Source organism: Callithrix jacchus, chromosome 5, assembly GCF_049354715.1.
Source record: "Callithrix jacchus isolate 240 chromosome 5, calJac240_pri, whole genome shotgun sequence".
In the NCBI taxonomy this organism is placed as follows: domain Eukaryota; kingdom Metazoa; phylum Chordata; class Mammalia; order Primates; family Cebidae; genus Callithrix; species Callithrix jacchus.
In genome coordinates this window covers 21,419,812-21,438,092 of record NC_133506.1, presented here as the reverse complement: position 1 = coordinate 21,438,092, position 18,281 = coordinate 21,419,812, and the positions used below count along the sequence as shown (strand labels likewise).

The following is an 18,281-nucleotide window of genomic DNA, read 5'->3' as shown; positions in this document are numbered from 1 at the left end:
AATCTTTTGGCATTCTTATTGCCCTTCCCCTAAATGAATCTATCTATCTATCTATCTCTATATATACATTTTTTTTTTTAGACAGAGTTTCACTCTTATTGCCCAGGCTGGAGTGCAATGGCACGATCTCGCTCACCATAACCTCCGCCTCACGGGTTCAAGCAATTCTCCTGCCTCAGCCTCCCAAGTAGCTGGGATTACAAGGCATGCGCCTGCACGTCAGCTAATTTTGTATTTTTAGTAGAGATGGTATTTCTCCATGTTGGTCAGGCTGGTCTCGAACTCCTGACCTAAGGTGATCTACCTGCCTCGGCCTCCCAAAGTGCTGGGATTACAGGAGTGAGCCACCGTGCCCGGCCCTGATGTATATGTTTGAACCTGCTTTTTATTCATTTGTTGAAAAAATATTCACAGTTGAGATTACTGGCCTATATCTTCTGCAATTATAACATTATTGTAGCTAGTGAATAATAAAACTAATTTAATTTTGGTTAACTTCTTTTCAATACAGATGGCTTAAAAAGAAAAGGAAACCTGTATTTTTCTATTGTGATCTTAAAAATATATTTCTAACATGTTTTTAAAAAAATGGATAAGTATGCTACCACTACCTTGTAGTAAACTTTAGAAAATGTTGAGATTCCAAAGGGCTGCCTACAAACCAAATGGCATCCTAGCTTTGGCAGGCTGATGCCTCATTTTGGCTGCTCTCGCCCCCTCTAGCGTTTGCAAAGCTCATCTGTCTGATTATCCAGTTACCTCACTGAACAAGAGCTTGGCTAAGTCCTGCCCATCTATGACATCACCCCCTTCTTCAACCACTGCGAGGTGAAGCTTTAAACTTCAGACTTGGAGGTGGGCTGTGTGCAGTAAACTGGAAGGCTCTCCTTCGCTCACTCCTCAGTGTAGGAGTGATCTGAAGCAGGACAAGCTCAGCCTGCAGCTGCCGTGGGCTTTGTGTGGACTGGACGCAGAGCTTAGGAGACGGGGGAGGGCTATAACTCCAATTCACAGTCAATGGAATTACAGCTATAGCGGCAGTGTATATAGGATTGCTTTTTCTCGTCTTCCTGGTAAGTGTTTTCCATGTTTTTTCTTATGATTGTCCCAGAAAGTTTGCTTGGTTTTCCTCTCTAGAGAGAAACGGCTCGATACTATGAGAAATCCGAATAGGAACGTTTGCTCTGTCACCAGAACGAGCAATATATGTGCGTGCAAGCCAGAAAAGAAAAATTTCACTATATGGCCAAACGCAAGAAGTTTCTTAGAACCTTCTTTCATTTATAAAAGATAAATAAGTAGCTATTTTCTGTCTTTAGTAATTGCTATTTAAAAAGAGCCTTATGGAAAGCAGCAAGTTGGAAAGTTCAATATTAAATATTAAAGAATACAAGGAGATTCTTCACAGATAGAAAAGCAAAAGGTCTTGCTGACTTGGTGTGTACTGTATGTGTGGTATGATCACCAATTGCTGTTTTTACAACTGTGAAAGAAAATCAATAATCCCTCAACCCTTGAGTACGCAGTACATGAAAAGCATACATCTTGCTCACAGCTAGCCGAGCTACTCCTGGAGACTTATGTGCCTCTGTAAAGGATTAACAGCTACACCTAGATTTTAAAGCTTGCACTGCTATTGTGCCTGAGCTGCTTCAAGCATTTCAGGCTTGCAAATCTCAACTAGTAAATTGAACTCGGAGGAGGGGGAGACTCACTTCCAAACCATATTCCCTCTTCAGTAGAACGCCAAAACCCATTGCTTGGGCAAGTGCAGGATGTGACTAGCATAGTAAATGGCTAAGTCTGCTCAGAAAAACTAACAAAGCTCACCCTGGAAGCTATGTCTGATGTATGCAGTGAGTTTGGGGTGGCAGGAAAGAAAAATAAATGAGTAGAGCCCTCATCAAGTGGGTTTTGTAGAGCATCCATTCTTTGCAACTTATAAAAGGAAAATCTTATATTGGAAGAAATGCATTTATACTACAAAACTTGAAAAAAGTAGTTAAATATATCTTCTCAAAAAATTTTTTCACTGAATTAGGTCTGAAACAAAATGGTTGCATATAGGTAAAGAGTGCAACAGGCCCATGTCTGCTCAACATCTGGGGGTTTGTTTTTATTATTTTATTTACAATTCAAAAGAAAAGAACATTTTTTTAAATTGCTGGTCCAAATTCTCTAATGCTTTTAATAATAAGGCTATTTTAAATTTTCTTAATAAATCTGTCTTCTTTAAAATGCCCATCTATATTATTTTATTATCCAGAAACAACACAAATTAAGCCACTAGAAAAGTCCTTCAGCTGTAGCAGTGCCTTTCATTTATCTCTAACTGAATAAAAATATCCTGACCAGCATAAACATAAAGAATAAATTTGCCTATATTCAGGGAGAATCACTTATACCTGACCCATAATGACAGATGACTAATACTCATCTCTCTTGAAATGAGTAAAGAAAAATTAATCCTTTAAAAGTACCACAATAATATCAATATTACCAACTACTACAAATATTAATGATAATGTGTCAGGTTTTAATCATGAGAAAATTAAATCAGAGATATGCCACTTCGTTTGGACACATAGATCCACACAAACGTACATGTATTTATTACCCTGAAATAAAAACAGGGCTACAAAAACTCATGGATTTAACTAAGAAGACTAAAATTTGATTTTTTGAAGAGCATAGCCAAACCACATCAAGTTCAAGGATCAGCAAAATATTAGTGAATGAATAAACATAATGAATTCATTAATATAGTGATTCTGTATAACTGTCTACCAGTTATTAATTGGGTTTTTCCTTTTGCTGCACCCCACCATTTAAAATCAATTATGACTAGGTTCAAAATGCACAATTAAACACTTCCCAAACATAATGTTTGTGAAATATATAATTGGATACCAAATAAAGTTTTTACAAAAAACAGGAAAACTGTAAGAAAATTTGTCATAACTCAATGTGGCAGCAAAATAGAAGGTATGTTTCTTTTGCTTTCGAGTGTTAATTATGGAGCCTACGATTCTATCAAAACTTTTTCAGAGCTAAATGAAGCAGTGTGAAATAAATTTGGTTGAAATCTTGTGGCTGTCAGACTTTGTTAGCAAGCTATTAATTATCTTTACCCCAGTTTCTTCTCTAGACTATATTGCCCAATCAAATAGAAACTCCAATTACGCTCAGCATCTCCTGCCTAGGGACACAAGACCCTAATGAACACTCAGTCTCTCCAGATGAAAAATACAATAATCAGCTTTAAACATGCAAGTGCACTGCAGAGAGATTTTTCTATGCTTTTCTTGGCCATACATCCTAAGGCTTCCTCTTCTTTCTGAATTATTTTGAACAATTTTAAGCCCTACAAAAATCAGTGCAGGGAATTTGCCTTGTCTTAATATATTAATGTTTCTTCTTCTTGCTTTTCATCTTTGATATGCCAATGTTCATACCAATATTAAATTAAATCTGGTCACTGAAAAACATATTTGGTTTGCAGTTGCCCTTTCAGTCATTTCTTAACTTTTATGCCTCTTTTTAATGTGGGTGGGCTATTTAACAAAGAATGTGATTGATTAACGGTGAAATCCAGAGCTAACTTAAAAATTCTGAATAGATCCCCTTATATATTCTTATTCAAACCCATTTTTTTTCTAAAAAAAGCATTAGAAATAACTGTTTAAAATCAAATGAAGACCACCATAAATAACGTCAACAAGGGAAATAAGATTCAGTAAATTTTTCAAAGGCCATAATTTCTCCCCTCAGTCTCTCCTTCCCCCTTCCCTCCCACCCCCCACCTTTTGCCCCAGAGGCCTTCACTGTTCTTCTCAACGGGAGGCTTTGTTGTAATTAAACCAGAGAAAAACTGGCCAGCAGCAGCCAACATCTGACTTGCGGCTTCTGAAAGCAGTGTTCTGGTAGAGTGTACCACCCCCCAGCGGGCAAAAACTCTACAGTAAATCTCTCAGCAATATTAATCCTCAAAACTGCATTTTCTCTTAAGAGCATAAGAAGGATGTTTCTCAGCTTCTTGTAACATTCCACCATTTCAAAAATTTACCGCAAGTCAACAAATACATTTCCAACAAAGAGACGGTCTTCTGAAATAGCATTCTTCCTCTTAAGAAAATAGGTATATACATTTCAGAAAGTATTTTCCGGTTCAAAATACAGATCGACATCACTACACCACACTTGAAGACAATTTTCAAAGCTATGTTTATGTTGTGTAAGAAAGAACTTTGAGTTATCTATTTATGAAAACCCCAGAGAAAACAGATTTTAAGTAGAAAGCAATAGAATATAATTTGAGCAAAAGTTAAAGTTTCAATTGTTTTGCATATGCATAATCTCTTTCCTACCCTAAAATCAAGTGTCAGGAATGAATAAAAAGCTTTCTCCAGGTATTATTCTGTTTAAATGAAAGGAGGGAGAAATTGCTCTTACTTGATGAGACAATGACAGCTTTTGTTCTTTATTCTTTCACTTTACATGTGCACAAGTTACCGTGGCAACTTTGAAGAGAAAACCCACAGACCACATTTGGTTAAACACCATTTTTAAAGTGTGCCACTGGACTGTGGATTGATCAGTTTACGTGTTGTTGATTTTCTTCCTCTTCATCTGGTTTAAGTAATACCCTACTTGGCCGTGAAAAAAACAATGTATTTTATGATTTCAGATGGTCTCACCGGTGAGTACAGTGCTTGCCACACAGCAAAGTAAATCTATTTGCTGAACTACTGTATAGAAACTTAAATGTTAGAAATTTAAAGCACATCAACCAAGTTGTACTCACAAGGTTAAAAAGGAATTTAAAGTCTGCAATGGTAAAATGTGGTTTGACAAAAGTAGGCATACTTTTAATTACGTTTGCTCAAACGTCAGCACAAATTTAAAGCATGCCCCCACCCCAATCTCTACTACTTACCTTCACCATTCTCTAAATTAATATCTTACTCATTCTTACAAGTCTTGTTTTCTAATTCATTTACTTTGGGCTTAATATCATAAAAGGAAGCAGCATTCACTATGATGAAAGATAATATCCCAGTTTGCCTTTTTGTTTTAGGGAAGCCTGATTTAACTTTACAAGCCAAAATAAATGAAGGAGAATTCGATTCATTTGTCACAAACCTATAGGGGAAAAGAACCAGTAACAGAAAAAGAAAAAGTAAAAATACTTAGCATTGGAAATTATATCCTCTATTTTCCATAAATGAAACAAGGACCTTGTTCAGGCTAGAAAATAGTCTGGATAGAACCAAGTATGAAAAGGCACACTTGCCTCTCTGCCTCTCAGCAAACCCTTCAGACTTCATGACTCTCAAGAGGAGAGTTAGAGGTCCTTCCGCTTGCCTGGCATTAAACAAAAGAATTGGAACTTTCCTGAAATCTGATGATCATGGAAAATTTAACTACCAGACAGGCTGCTTAGAAAGCATTTTGCTGTCACTATCAACTAACCTGATGTACTCCAGTTTTTCAGTTTAACCATATAGGTAGTTTATTTGAAATACTATTTGCTGATGCAAAGACTTAGCATTCACAGGTTGTTCATTTTGTTGAGCTTTTCTAGCAGCAGTTTAACCCTGCATAAATAAATTAACTTCTTAATACTCTAAATCATGATTGTGCAAATTCCAGTTTACCTAGAAATATTCACAAAGTTGGATGCATTTGTTTAAGCATGTGTTTACTTCAGTCTCAAGGTTTTACTTAAAATAATGCAACTAACTTGGATTAAAAGTTCTACATGCCATTATATTTTAGATTTAATATTTTTAAAAGTTGCCAGCATTAAGAAATCATTCTATGAGACAAATCATTAAAACTAAACTAAAATATCAAAATCTTGTACTCAATATTTTTCAAAAATGAGTCATGATCAAACAGGTCAAATCAAAATCAATTTAAATGTAAGGCATCAAATGAGAAGCACTGGTATTACATAGCTTCATCTTGATCTAAATAATATTCTCAAAACATGAGAAATACCTTCTCATAACATTCCCATCTCCAAAATATTGTAGTAGCAGGGAAGGAATCACATAAACATGGAGATTGCTGCAAGTTCTTGATTTTATTTAAATACCAGTTTTCTATTCAGATACAACTTCTTATATTAGTTTTCCTAAAATAGTATCCTTATCTATTTACATGTTTTATTTGGTGCATCATGGAAATAAATTGGAAGCTTTTTAGACTTGATGTGATTACATTATAAATGCAAAAAATAATCTGTAATTTTTATTTGTAAAAAGAAACTGAATATGAATAGAAGGATCCCTATCAAAAATTTGATTCATCAGTGAGGTGATTATGTTTTTCTTCTTTTTGCTACAGTTTTAAGTGTTTTATAGTTAAGTAATGATTCCACTAAAAAATTTTTTTAAACATTCCATAATGTTACCAGGGCTCCATTTATGTTTTCCCCCCAAGTTACCCCATTAACAGTATTTTTCTAAAAGATCGATTCATTGTTGTTCAGAAGTAATGGCCTCTTTCAAGCCAAGGCAGACAGAAAGGCTCTGAAGTAAATCACTGTTGTGGAAACCTGGCCACAGTGTCCATGCCCGTGGGGGTCATTTTTCATTTCATCATGGACATTCAACTACAGCATTTCTAGGTGCGTGAATATGTAGATCCAGCTCAAAAAGGGGAGGCCTAAGCATGGAACAGGATCGTTCATTTTTAATGAAGAGATCATTGCAGACTTTAATACGTCAAAACCAAAACCCAAAATCTGTTTAGCACTACAGTTTCAAATATAAATGGGCAAGAGAAGATACAAAACGTAGTCAAACATAAACTGTTTTGAGCTTAAGTAAAGGGAGTAGGGGCATTTGAGAGTAGCTCTGAATGTAATCTTCATTTCTCAAAGAGTATCCTTCTCTCCTAAGAAACCTGTTTTATGTTTTTGCCTTTTATTTTAATACAATGTGGGGAGAAGAGAATGACATTTTCCAAGAAGTTAACGAGATTTAAGGCTTTCTGTTAATCCCACATTATTACCACTATTGTATGAATGGCAAATGTGAGTTTGCATATCAAACAGACTAGGGGAAGCAGCTTCACAAATGTAAAACAGGTAAAATAAACAAATTAATCTTCCTTCTTTTCACACCAATTTAGAACTCTTTCATTCTCTGGGTTAAAAATGTGAAAATCAATACATATTGTTAGAGCCTGATTTGGTGAAATATATATCATTTAGATGCAAGATAAAAGGCAGTTATTTTATGTCTGGTTATCATTATGATCATCACCTTGGACATACTGTAGTCTGACCTGACTCAGGGAACAATCAATTTTTAAGTCCCCAATCAGCAGATTCATCATCTCAAGTATATATTGCCTCACTATCATCCCTGTAATATTATAAATACTTGACTCTTGGTAACATTTTAAGCAGGTTCTCACTTGTTATTTTTATAATGGTTTTTAATTACTTTCTAATGCAATTTAACATAAGTAATTGTTTTCTAAATTTAAATTAACCACATTATTTTATATGTTGAATAATTTTCAAGTTTAAAAAAATTTTGCAGAAGGTACTTTAAACTAACTTTGTAATTATAATTTCAACAGCTTGGTTTTCCATTTTCACACACTGAGAAAGCAACATTTTTCAAGAAAAGATACTATTGAAATTTGACAATAATGAGCAAAGCCCTAAAGGTGTCAGAGTAAAACCTCACATTAAACAATAAATCATTTAAACTTTTCTCTCTGGGCACTTTGCAATATTCACTAGAGACTGTTTGATCCATCTGCTAACTGCTATTTTTGTTTTAAGTTACCTAAATAATAAATTATCTGTGTCTGTAATTTTCTTTAACTTTTCTTCTGTAATATAGCCTATGACCATGTTGGTATGTAGTTAGCGAACTAAAATAAACTGAATTTTCAAAGAGAACCAGAAACACAAATTGTGGCCTTATTTAACATACACACTCAGTAGAGTATCTGAATTATGGAACAGATGCTATCCTTGTTGGATGCTAGGTAACAACTGGGGGAGAAGCAAATTGCTACTACCAGGATACTCCAATGTTCCCTACATGTATACAATGTAGCAGAGTTGATGACCCCTATAACCAATTCCAATAGTACTCAACCTCCTCCACACTCCTTAAAAATCTTTCTGCATATTTGATAATGGGCAAAGCAGTCAACATTAAATTCAATGATCTCTTTAGTCAAGCCCAAAGTCTTCTTTTGGAAATGAAAAATACCCTTATTGAAAACTGGCATATTCATGCATGAACCTAGAGAGAAATGCCTCATCAGGTCTTGAGGTGCTTTCCTAATGGTATGACCCTTACAAGGAGATGGAAATAATAGTGTCCTTCCTATTTCAAATACAGATTTTTTTCAAGCTCAGTATGCTGAAAGAAAACTAGAACAGTATTCTCCAGAAAAACGAAATATGACTTGAACTTCTATGTCACTGTTTGGGCAAGGACACCTGAGTGCTTAGAGTTTCAAGATCACTCAGTTGTCCTTAGATACACCCCTAAAGAGAAAGGAGGTGGTGTCAACATTCTGCAGTCGGGAAAACTGAGACTAGCAGGAAAAACCAAACAGGGCACTGAGGAAATCAAAAGAAAAGCTTTTAAAATAGTCTTTTTGACTCTAAACTGTGGATTGTGTGACTTTGTAAAACCATGTCCAGAAATGCCTTAAAAGTTACCTTGGCATTTCTGTCAAAAATCTCTGTTATGTATTTGCTCACCTCCTTGACATGTACTTTTTTTCTTCTTTATAAACATTCTATCATTTTATGCATATGATTTAAAAGTAAATTTTTAAAGACTGGCTTGGATTTGAAAGCTATGGTGTTTAATTCAGTGATATAATCAGATAATAGAAGTTATTAGTTTGATGACAGTCTCAACTTTGGCTCCTAGTTTGTTTATAAAAGAAAATGAGAAGTCTAAAAACAAAGAGGTCAACCTATCCCTTTTGACCAACTACTATGATGAAAGATGTGTTGCTTTAAGAAATTGAAATCAAATGTCTAGGAAATTTCTCTAGTATGTTAAAGTTCATTATTAATAGTTCATTAAAACCTTTTACTTTCGCAGGAGATGCTCAGTCCCAGTATATTTTAAGGAAGAGAAATATAAAGAAAATTTAGTATGCATCCTTTTCTTTCCATGAAGAATATTTGAATTAAGTATCCTTTACTTCTTAAAAGAGAATATCTGTTCTTGTATAACGTGACTGCACCAGACATTCTGAAAAATCAGCAAGAAGCAAAACCTGGAAATAGCTATTTCACAGCAGGTAATCATACCTCAGGATGTAGCTACTGTACAAAGTTTATACTTGGATAATCCTGGATGGGAATAAAGGTAGGGGGTAACTGCCTGAAAAACCTATTACTATACAGGCCTTAGCATCATGAATGGCTTTCTTCATGAGGATCTGAAGTTACTATCTCTGACCACATTGCACAGAAGAGCCAATAAGAATTTCAAAGAGGGCAATTTCCACTAAGGGAATTAAGCTACACAAAAGGAACCTTCACACAGAAACTATCAGAAAGAAAAAAAAATACATAGGAAGCCATGTGTCCTACATAGTAACAGGAAGCAAAATTGTTTCTGGCCCCCACTTTAATAAGCTTGCCCACCATGCTGAACTGCAGCTGGAATGTTCATTGACAACAGCGAGCCTGATCTGGAGGTGTGTGCGGCATAGGATTACTTGAATAAACGGTGAAGAACATTTCCAAGGACAAAACAAAAGTTTGTTAAGTCCCAGCCCCTCACCAGGAAAATAATATATGTGCATTGGATATTCACCCCCGCAAAATTTACTCACATCGTTCAATAAGGTAGGAAAAACAAAGTATTTTATTTTCATGCCTAAAATTATCAAGGCTAATTAATACTTAAAAGGACAGAAGAGATTATATTACACAACACGTCAGCATAAATCTATACATTGCCAGCCACAGAAAAAGTTGATTTATGTTCTAGGTTAGAATTTAAAGAAAAATAAATGCACTGTGAAAATGTGTTACAAGATAGAAAATAATGAAAAATGTGGACAAAGTCATTAAAACTTGCAGCATGAAATATATAACAAAATGTGAACAGAAGAAAGACAGAGTTTAACATGAAGTGAAATTTTCCACTTAGGTTAGTTAGCTGGATGTCAGCTATATAATTCTTTCCCAAAAACAAATGAAGGATTCATTCTTATTTTCTTGTAGAAATCCATCCATTTAAAATAATGCTTAAAATTAATAATCAAATGAAATGGCATTAATAATCAAAGCAAACTATGGGTTTAATTGAGATTGAGGATCTCAAGATGTATGTAACTGTTCCTGAGTATGAAGAGAATATTTTATGACATTTTTCTACAGTATAGTCTTTGCCTAATAAAAAGTAAATATAAAATTTGTGGTTTTTTGAGAGCAGTAAAATGATTACCTTTAAATATAACAAATAATATTCCAAGGTGTTATTAAGAAAGAAATAGATATCAATTAGCTTGATCAGTAACTATCTATAAGGTTTATATAAAGTATAATAAAAATACTTCAGATTATTCAATAAAACTTCAATTATATTTAACATTCCAAAATCAAATGAATTTAGGACATGATACTTTTTAATTTATAAAGAAATTAAGAAACATTAAGGTAAAGAGATTGTATGACAGTGTTTACTGTTAGCTAGCAATAAACCCTACTATGCCCCCTTCCAAAACAAATTAAAATATTAAAAGTGATTATAGATATTTGAGGTTTCACATTCATTTTAAACATTATATTCAGTATGCTGGCCTTATTGTTTTCTGTCTTTTTTTACTCACTTCATTTTAGGGTTCTGAGGTAACAGAAGCTACGCTGTGTAACAACCTCAACACTGCTGACCATGATCAGCCCAGCCTGGAGCATCTTCCTCATCTGGACTAAAATTGGGCTGTTCCTTCAAGTAGCACCTCTATCAGTTATGGCTAAATCCTGTCCATCTGTGTGTCGCTGCGATGCGGGTTTCATTTACTGTAATGATCGCTTTCTGACATCCATTCCAACAGGAATACCAGAGGATGCTACAACTCTCTACCTTCAGAACAACCAAATAAATAATGCTGGGATTCCTTCAGATTTGAAAAACTTGCTGAAAGTAGAAAGAATATACCTATACCACAACAGTTTAGATGAATTTCCTACCAACCTCCCAAAGTATGTAAAAGAGTTACATTTGCAAGAAAATAACATAAGGACTATCACTTACGATTCACTTTCAAAAATTCCCTATCTGGAAGAATTACATTTAGATGACAACTCTGTCTCTGCGGTTAGTATAGAAGAGGGAGCATTCCGAGACAGCAACTATCTCCGACTGCTTTTCCTGTCTCGTAACCACCTTAGCACAATTCCCTGGGGTTTGCCCAGAACTATAGAAGAACTACGCTTGGATGATAATCGCATATCCACTATTTCATCACCATCTCTTCAAGGTCTCACTAGTCTAAAACGCCTGGTTTTAGATGGAAACCTGTTGAACAATCATGGTTTAGGTGACAAGGTTTTCTTCAATCTAGTTAACTTAACAGAGTTGTCCCTGGTACGGAATTCTCTGACTGCTGCACCAGTAAACCTTCCAGGCACAAACCTGAGGAAGCTTTATCTTCAAGATAACCACATCAATCGGGTGCCCCCAAATGCTTTTTCTTATCTAAGGCAGCTGTATCGACTGGATATGTCCAATAATAACCTAAGTAATTTACCTCAGGGTATCTTTGATGATTTGGACAATATAACCCAACTGATTCTTCGCAACAATCCCTGGTATTGTGGGTGCAAGATGAAATGGGTACGTGACTGGTTACAGTCACTACCTGTGAAGGTCAATGTGCGTGGGCTCATGTGCCAAGCCCCAGAAAAAGTTCGTGGGATGGCTATTAAGGATCTCAATGCAGAACTGTTTGATTGTAAGGACAGTGGGATTGTCAGCACCATTCAGATAACCACTGCAATACCCAACACAGTGTATCCTGCCCAAGGACAGTGGCCAGCTCCAGTGACCAAACAACCAGATATTAAGAACCCCAGGCTCACTAAGGATCAGCAAACCACAGGGAGTCCCTCAAGAAAAACAATTACAATTACTGTGAAGTCTGTCACCTCTGACACAATTCATATCTCTTGGAAACTTGCTCTACCTATGACTGCTTTGAGGCTCAGCTGGCTTAAACTGGGCCATAGCCCAGCATTTGGATCTATAACAGAAACAATTGTAACAGGGGAACGCAGTGAGTACTTGGTCACAGCCCTGGAGCCTGATTCACCCTATAAAGTATGCATGGTTCCCATGGAAACCAGTAACCTCTACCTATTTGATGAAACTCCTGTTTGTATTGAGACTGAAACTGCACCCCTTCGAATGTACAACCCTACAACCACCCTCAATCGTGAGCAAGAGAAAGAACCTTACAAAAACCCCAATTTACCTTTGGCTGCCATTATTGGTGGGGCTGTGGCCCTGGTTACCATTGCCCTTCTTGCTTTAGTGTGTTGGTATGTGCATAGGAATGGATCGCTCTTCTCAAGGAACTGTGCATACAGCAAAGGGAGGAGAAGAAAGGATGACTATGCAGAAGCTGGCACTAAGAAGGACAACTCTATCCTGGAAATCAGGGAGACTTCTTTTCAGATGCTACCAATAAGCAATGAACCCATCTCGAAGGAGGAGTTTGTAATACACACCATATTTCCTCCTAATGGAATGAATCTGTACAAAAACAATCACAGTGAAAGCAGTAGTAACCGAAGCTACAGAGACAGTGGCATTCCAGACTCAGATCACTCGCACTCATGATGCTGAAGGACTTGCAGCAGACTTGTGTTTCGGGTTTTTTAAACCTAAGGGAGGTGATAGTAGGAACCCTGTTCTACTGCAAAACACTGGAAAAAGAGACTGAAAAAAAGCAATGTACTGTACATTTGCCATATAATTTATATTTAAGAACTTTTTATTAAAAGTTTCAAATTTCAGGTTACTGCTGCGATTGATGTAGTGGAGATGCCTGAACACAATTCTATATTTTAGTATTTTTTAGTAATTTGTACTGTATTTTCCTTGCAAATATTGGAGTTATAAACCATTTACTTTGTGTTCTACTGAGTAAGATGACTTGTTGACTGTGAAAGTGAATTTTCTTGCTGTGTTGAACAATCAGGACTGCATCCACATGAGATCCTTGTAGTATAAGCACAGGCCATTTTTCACTTTGGTATTAATAAAATGTAAAAAAAAAACTGGCTGAATGGCTGAATAAGAAAAAATTTAATTTTAAAAAATGGTTATGAAATAATGTTCCAATTATTAAATTTGTATTATCCCAGTGGTATTCAATAAATCAAAATGTGTGAAGTAATGGGCAATATGAAACTTGCTGCATATCTCCATTTTTTCTCTAGGCAAATTAATTATCCTTAAGAAAGTTAAGCATATCTTCTGAACTGAATACATCAGCTGGCATAAAAGGAGTGTGAAGTCTGTTGTTAAAGCCATTGTCAGCAAAGCTTTGAAAATAAAAGACTTCACAAAAACAGTAATGTAAATGTGCTTCCAAGTTAGGGGGGAAATGTGCACTTAGGAAAACATGAAAACAGGCTGTCTAGTGTAATGGACGCAATACCAAAACTGCATTTTGGTTTTGCCTATACCAGCCTGATTTTTGAAAAGTGAATGATAAACACAAAATTGCTAGTGTTTATGATGTTTTTATGATAAAGGATGTCATAGAAATTTTATGCATATTAAAAATGTAGTGTAATTATAAGCAATTCCCCTCAACGATCCAGAGAAAGTAGTACTTTAAATAAGGATTTAAAGAAAAATAAATAGTAGAAGTCAAATTTAGATCTGGTTTATGTCAAATGTTTTAACACTGTACATAAATGTTCAATTTACTTTCATAAAGATCAAGAATACTGCCCATTACTGTCACAGTTTTCCAGATACTACAGAATGAACTTGTAATGTAACATTTCCTTCTAGCTTCCTACTGAATTGTGAGCTATTACTTGTTGAAAAACCATGTCACTTTTCTGTTGCCATGATTTTTTTTTTTTTTTCAACAAAAAAACCAAAGTGCATTGTACGCCCTTTGGCCAGTCTTGTATGTGCCTTGATCCAACGCTACATGTATTCAGCTTTTAAAACTCGACAAATTTTTCATACTCCTTAAATATGAAAAATTATGGTCTTATTGCTGAATAAAACTTTTAAAAAGTACAGAATAATTGTGCTTGCTTTTTCAGGATTGTGTTACTATCCCTAAGTAGCAAACTGCCCAGCACATTAGTCCTAAACGTCCCATGTATTTTTCTAGGCATAAAAATAAAAGTTGGCTAAAAATTTTAAAAAATCAACATCTTGAGGTTGTGTATCATTTTACTTCAAAGAGTTCAGTGTTTCACATATAAATTCATTTCCTCTTCCTTATTTACTGTATAGATGGAAGCTTAACCGGTTTCACGGCCTCTCCCTCTTAGGGGCACTGCTGCCACTGTCCTGATACTTTTTAAGGTGGTCTTAGAAAAACTTTTTTTAAATAACCTTTTAGTAGAGTGAGTTGGCATTTGTGAAACTGTGAAATATACACTTTCTCTTTGTCCCTGTTTCTGGCATACAACTCCTAAAATCCTTGCAATTTTCAAAGTGATGTATTTTCATATGCTAGTGAGTTCACTGATGGCTGGTAGGCCCTAGGTAGCTTCAAGATAAAGTCTGGTCACTGAAAAGACCAAGACATGATTATAAGGTTGGGACATTCAACACCAAAGGGGGTAGGGGATAAACATTAAGGTGATCACCAGTGACCAATGGTTTAATCAATCATGCCTATGTAATCAAGCCTCCGTAAAAAAACAAAAGGCCAAGGTTTGGAGAACTTCCAGATAGCTGACATGTGGAGGTTCCTGTAGGGTGGCATGCCTGGAGAGGGCGTGGAAGCTCTGCGTCCCCCATACCTCATCTTATGTTTCTTGCTATCTGGAACCTTTGTAATATCCTGTATAATAAATCATTAAATGTTTCTTTGCATTTTGTGAGCTATTGTAGCAAATTAAAAGAACACAAAAAGGTGATCCTGGGAAACCAAGCTCGAAACTGGCTAGTCTTGCAACTGGTGTCTGAAGAGTGGCAGTCTTCTGGGAATAAGCCCCCCAAACTGTGGGATCTGATGTGAGCTCCAGGTAGACAATGTCAGAATTAAACTGAACTAGAGGCACCAGCTAGGTGTCTGCTGAAGAACTGATTGCTTGCTTGGTGTATGGGGCAAAACTTGGTAACGCAAGTCTTCTATGTTGATTATTGTTGAATGAGATAATTAAAGAGAATACTTGGAGTCTGAGTTTTCCACACACAGCATCAAAAGACTTGAAATCTCAGATCTACCACTTAGGTATGCAATTAAAAACAAACCACTTACCATTCCTAGCTGTGTTCCCATATATGTAAAAGGGGGTTATTAGTACCCTCATTTTGTGAGGATTAAGTGACACGATGTGCATGTAAACTGTACAGTTTTCTACAAAACGTAAGTTATTACTATTATGGTCAACAAATGTCTGCCATGTGTTCCCGTGTTTTACTAGATATTGCTGCTTCTACTCCTCTACTGACAAGGAGATATCTCCAAGTGACTATGAAATTTTACTGTTTGCTGTCTTCAAAACGCTTCAACACTTTGTCTTTTGGCTTCCTGTTAAGGCTGTTTTCTAGGAACAACTTAAAGACTGGTATGATTAACGTTAAACATAGGGAATGTTTCTAAAGGAAGTTTGACTTTGCTTTTAGAAGTTTTGAGTACTTCAAGCTATAGTTCTGCTAGAATCCGGGAAAGAACTGAATGTCTCCATAAAGTCTCTATAAACCTGTAGTTTATAAAAAGCAAAAAATAAAGAGATTATATTGATATTTTCCAGTCACTATACCTTTCATGAGAATAGAAAAGTTTGTGTATGTTCTAAAACACACCTTTTGATTATGTTACCTGGAATAAATCAGAAACATGCTTTATACTAGCAAATACACAGAGCACAAAAAGGATAAAGGTTTTTTCTTTACCTACACTTGCTATAAAAATCCAGTTACTTTGCAAAATACAAAATACATACATATTTTTTCAATGGAATATCAAGATACAAGTCCGCACCTCAAAAGGCACTCAATAAATTATGCACACATTTCCATGCATCCCAAACTAAATGATACTAAGACTAAACTCCAAACCAGGTACTCACAGAAATTTATAGGGAAACAATCCAATCCTGACTATACAGCATATAGATTTAATAAAAATGTAACTGGAAAAGCTAGAAAAAACTAAAGGAAAAAATTACTCCCTTGCTAAATGTTTGACAAAAATCAAAAATTGCTTTTAGATGCAGCCACTTGTAACTGCATTAAATCACTACACTTATTCTTGCTCCCTAACAACGACACTGTGCTCTATCTTTCGAGCAAGGTCTATTTATTAAAAGTATTATTCCCCCATTCCAAAGAAACTAGTGAGAAAAACTCGGCTTTAGTAGCTACAGTTTCTGACTAATGCATATTTCATAGCTACATGCCAACACGACAGTTTTGATGAGGAATCCAAAGAGAGCTCTATGTCCTAAAGCACCTGAAGCATGGTTAAAGGAGCCAATCCACCAACGAATGTAGTATGAGTTCATGGCTGCTGAAAATGATAGCCGCATTTAAAATTCTAATTCCTTTTTCCTTCTTAGCATGATTAGCAAATCCTAATTTAGCATAGTCTTGGAATTACAAACACCATACTTTTTGTTTTGGGACTTTTTGTTAAATTAGCAAAAAATAACTTATGCTTATCAATCACATTCTTAAGAACTTCAAAGTTATCTACAAATATTCTTAACTAGCCAATGACTTTTACTGACTGGCTTCTTTCTTATAGTAGCAGATGTCTTGCCTTCAAGAAGTGTGCTGTCTACCAGTTATAAGGTATAAACAGCAGTGACAGTTCACTGCTACTGCAGTAAAGAGAAAGAAACAATTACATCTATTTGGATAGATCAAGGAAGACCTCATGAAAGAGCTAAAATTAAGGATAGGTGTTGAGAGGTAAGAAGGAGTTTAAAGAAAAGCAGATACTGGTTATGAAGAGAAAATGGTGACCAAAATTATAAAGAGATGAAAATGGGCAATGTTTCTCAACCCTGGCCTTGGTCAGAAGCATTTGAGGGAGGATTTTATTAAGACAATCAGGCTCCAATACAGACTTACTAAATTAAAAGCTCCCAGATGAAGGCTAGACACTTACATTTCAAAAAAATTCCAAAGGTAATTTTGATGTGGTCGAGGACCACTGATTTAGGAGGTGTTTGGATAAAGGCCAACAGTACAACTGAAATACAGGGACCATGAAGGAGGTGAGACTGCAAAGGCTTTTACATTAGGCTTTTAGTGTGTTGAATTCCAAGCTGAGAAGTCTGCATTGATATTCTTTGGCAATGACTCTTAAGCAGGTATATAAACAATCAGTGCACTTCAGGCCACATTTTATAAAAATAAACAATATTGCTCAAAGATGAATGGGAGAAACTGGGAGCAACAGGACAAGTTAGAAGACTATGCAGTATTTCAGGGAAGGGGAAATACAGGCATAACAAGCACATCGCTAGTGGAATGGGGTTTACAAAAAAGAAATAAAAGAAAGCTTTAATTAAAAAGATAGAGTAAAAAAGTAAATACTGAAGATGATAAAGATTTTCAGCACAGGTAAGTAGAATGTTGGTGAGGCAATTAATAAAGATGGAAAACAACTGTGAAGAAACAGATTTCAGAGCATTTTGTAAATACTAGCTTTGACTATGTGTGCAGTAGAGATTTACATCTGCTAATTATTAATAGTACCCTCTTCAACCCTCCATAGTGACCCAGTTTAGATAATAAATTAACATGACCTTAGGTTTACAATATCCCTCTGGAATGTCTATAGAGGGTTACAAAGGAGGATGTGAGACCAGATCCCCAGCATCAGGAGGGAAATCACATCTAACAGGTGAGTATTAAAATTGAGAGGGCGGATGAGATAACCAACAGAAAATAAGCAGAGAGAAAAGAGATGCCAAAGAAGCACCTACCCTTTGTAGCGGGGGGAAGGGAGAGAAGAATCCAGATCGAAGAAACAGCAAAAAACAGTCAAACAAAAGCAGGGGGCGTTGCAGAGGAGGAAAAGGAATCACAGAAAGAAAATATTATGGAGTCAGGGAA

The 18,281-nt window shown here is 35.7% G+C and overlaps 2 protein-coding genes across 11 annotated transcripts in view; one reads left to right on the top strand and one right to left on the bottom strand.

Annotated features, from left to right (window-relative positions):
• Positions 1-18,281, bottom strand: part of MACROD2 (mono-ADP ribosylhydrolase 2) — a 2,068,485-nt gene that overhangs the window by 1,706,564 nt on the left and 343,640 nt on the right. The window lies entirely within an intron of this gene.
• FLRT3 (fibronectin leucine rich transmembrane protein 3) lies at positions 846-14,410 on the top strand. 5 transcript variants are annotated; one of them, XM_078371385.1, is made up of 4 exons: positions 846-1,073; positions 4,509-4,699; positions 9,096-9,297; positions 10,850-14,410. In XM_078371385.1, the coding sequence occupies exon 4, from the start codon at positions 10,902-10,904 to the stop codon at positions 12,849-12,851; it is 1,950 nt and encodes a 649-aa protein (XP_078227511.1). In that variant the 5' UTR covers positions 846-1,073; positions 4,509-4,699; positions 9,096-9,297; positions 10,850-10,901; the 3' UTR covers positions 12,852-14,410. The 5 variants fall into 5 exon arrangements, with proteins under 5 accessions (XP_078227511.1, XP_008994029.1, XP_002747504.1 ...); XM_008995781.5 differs by having other exon boundaries at positions 9,096-9,850; XM_002747458.7 differs by lacking the exon at positions 4,509-4,699.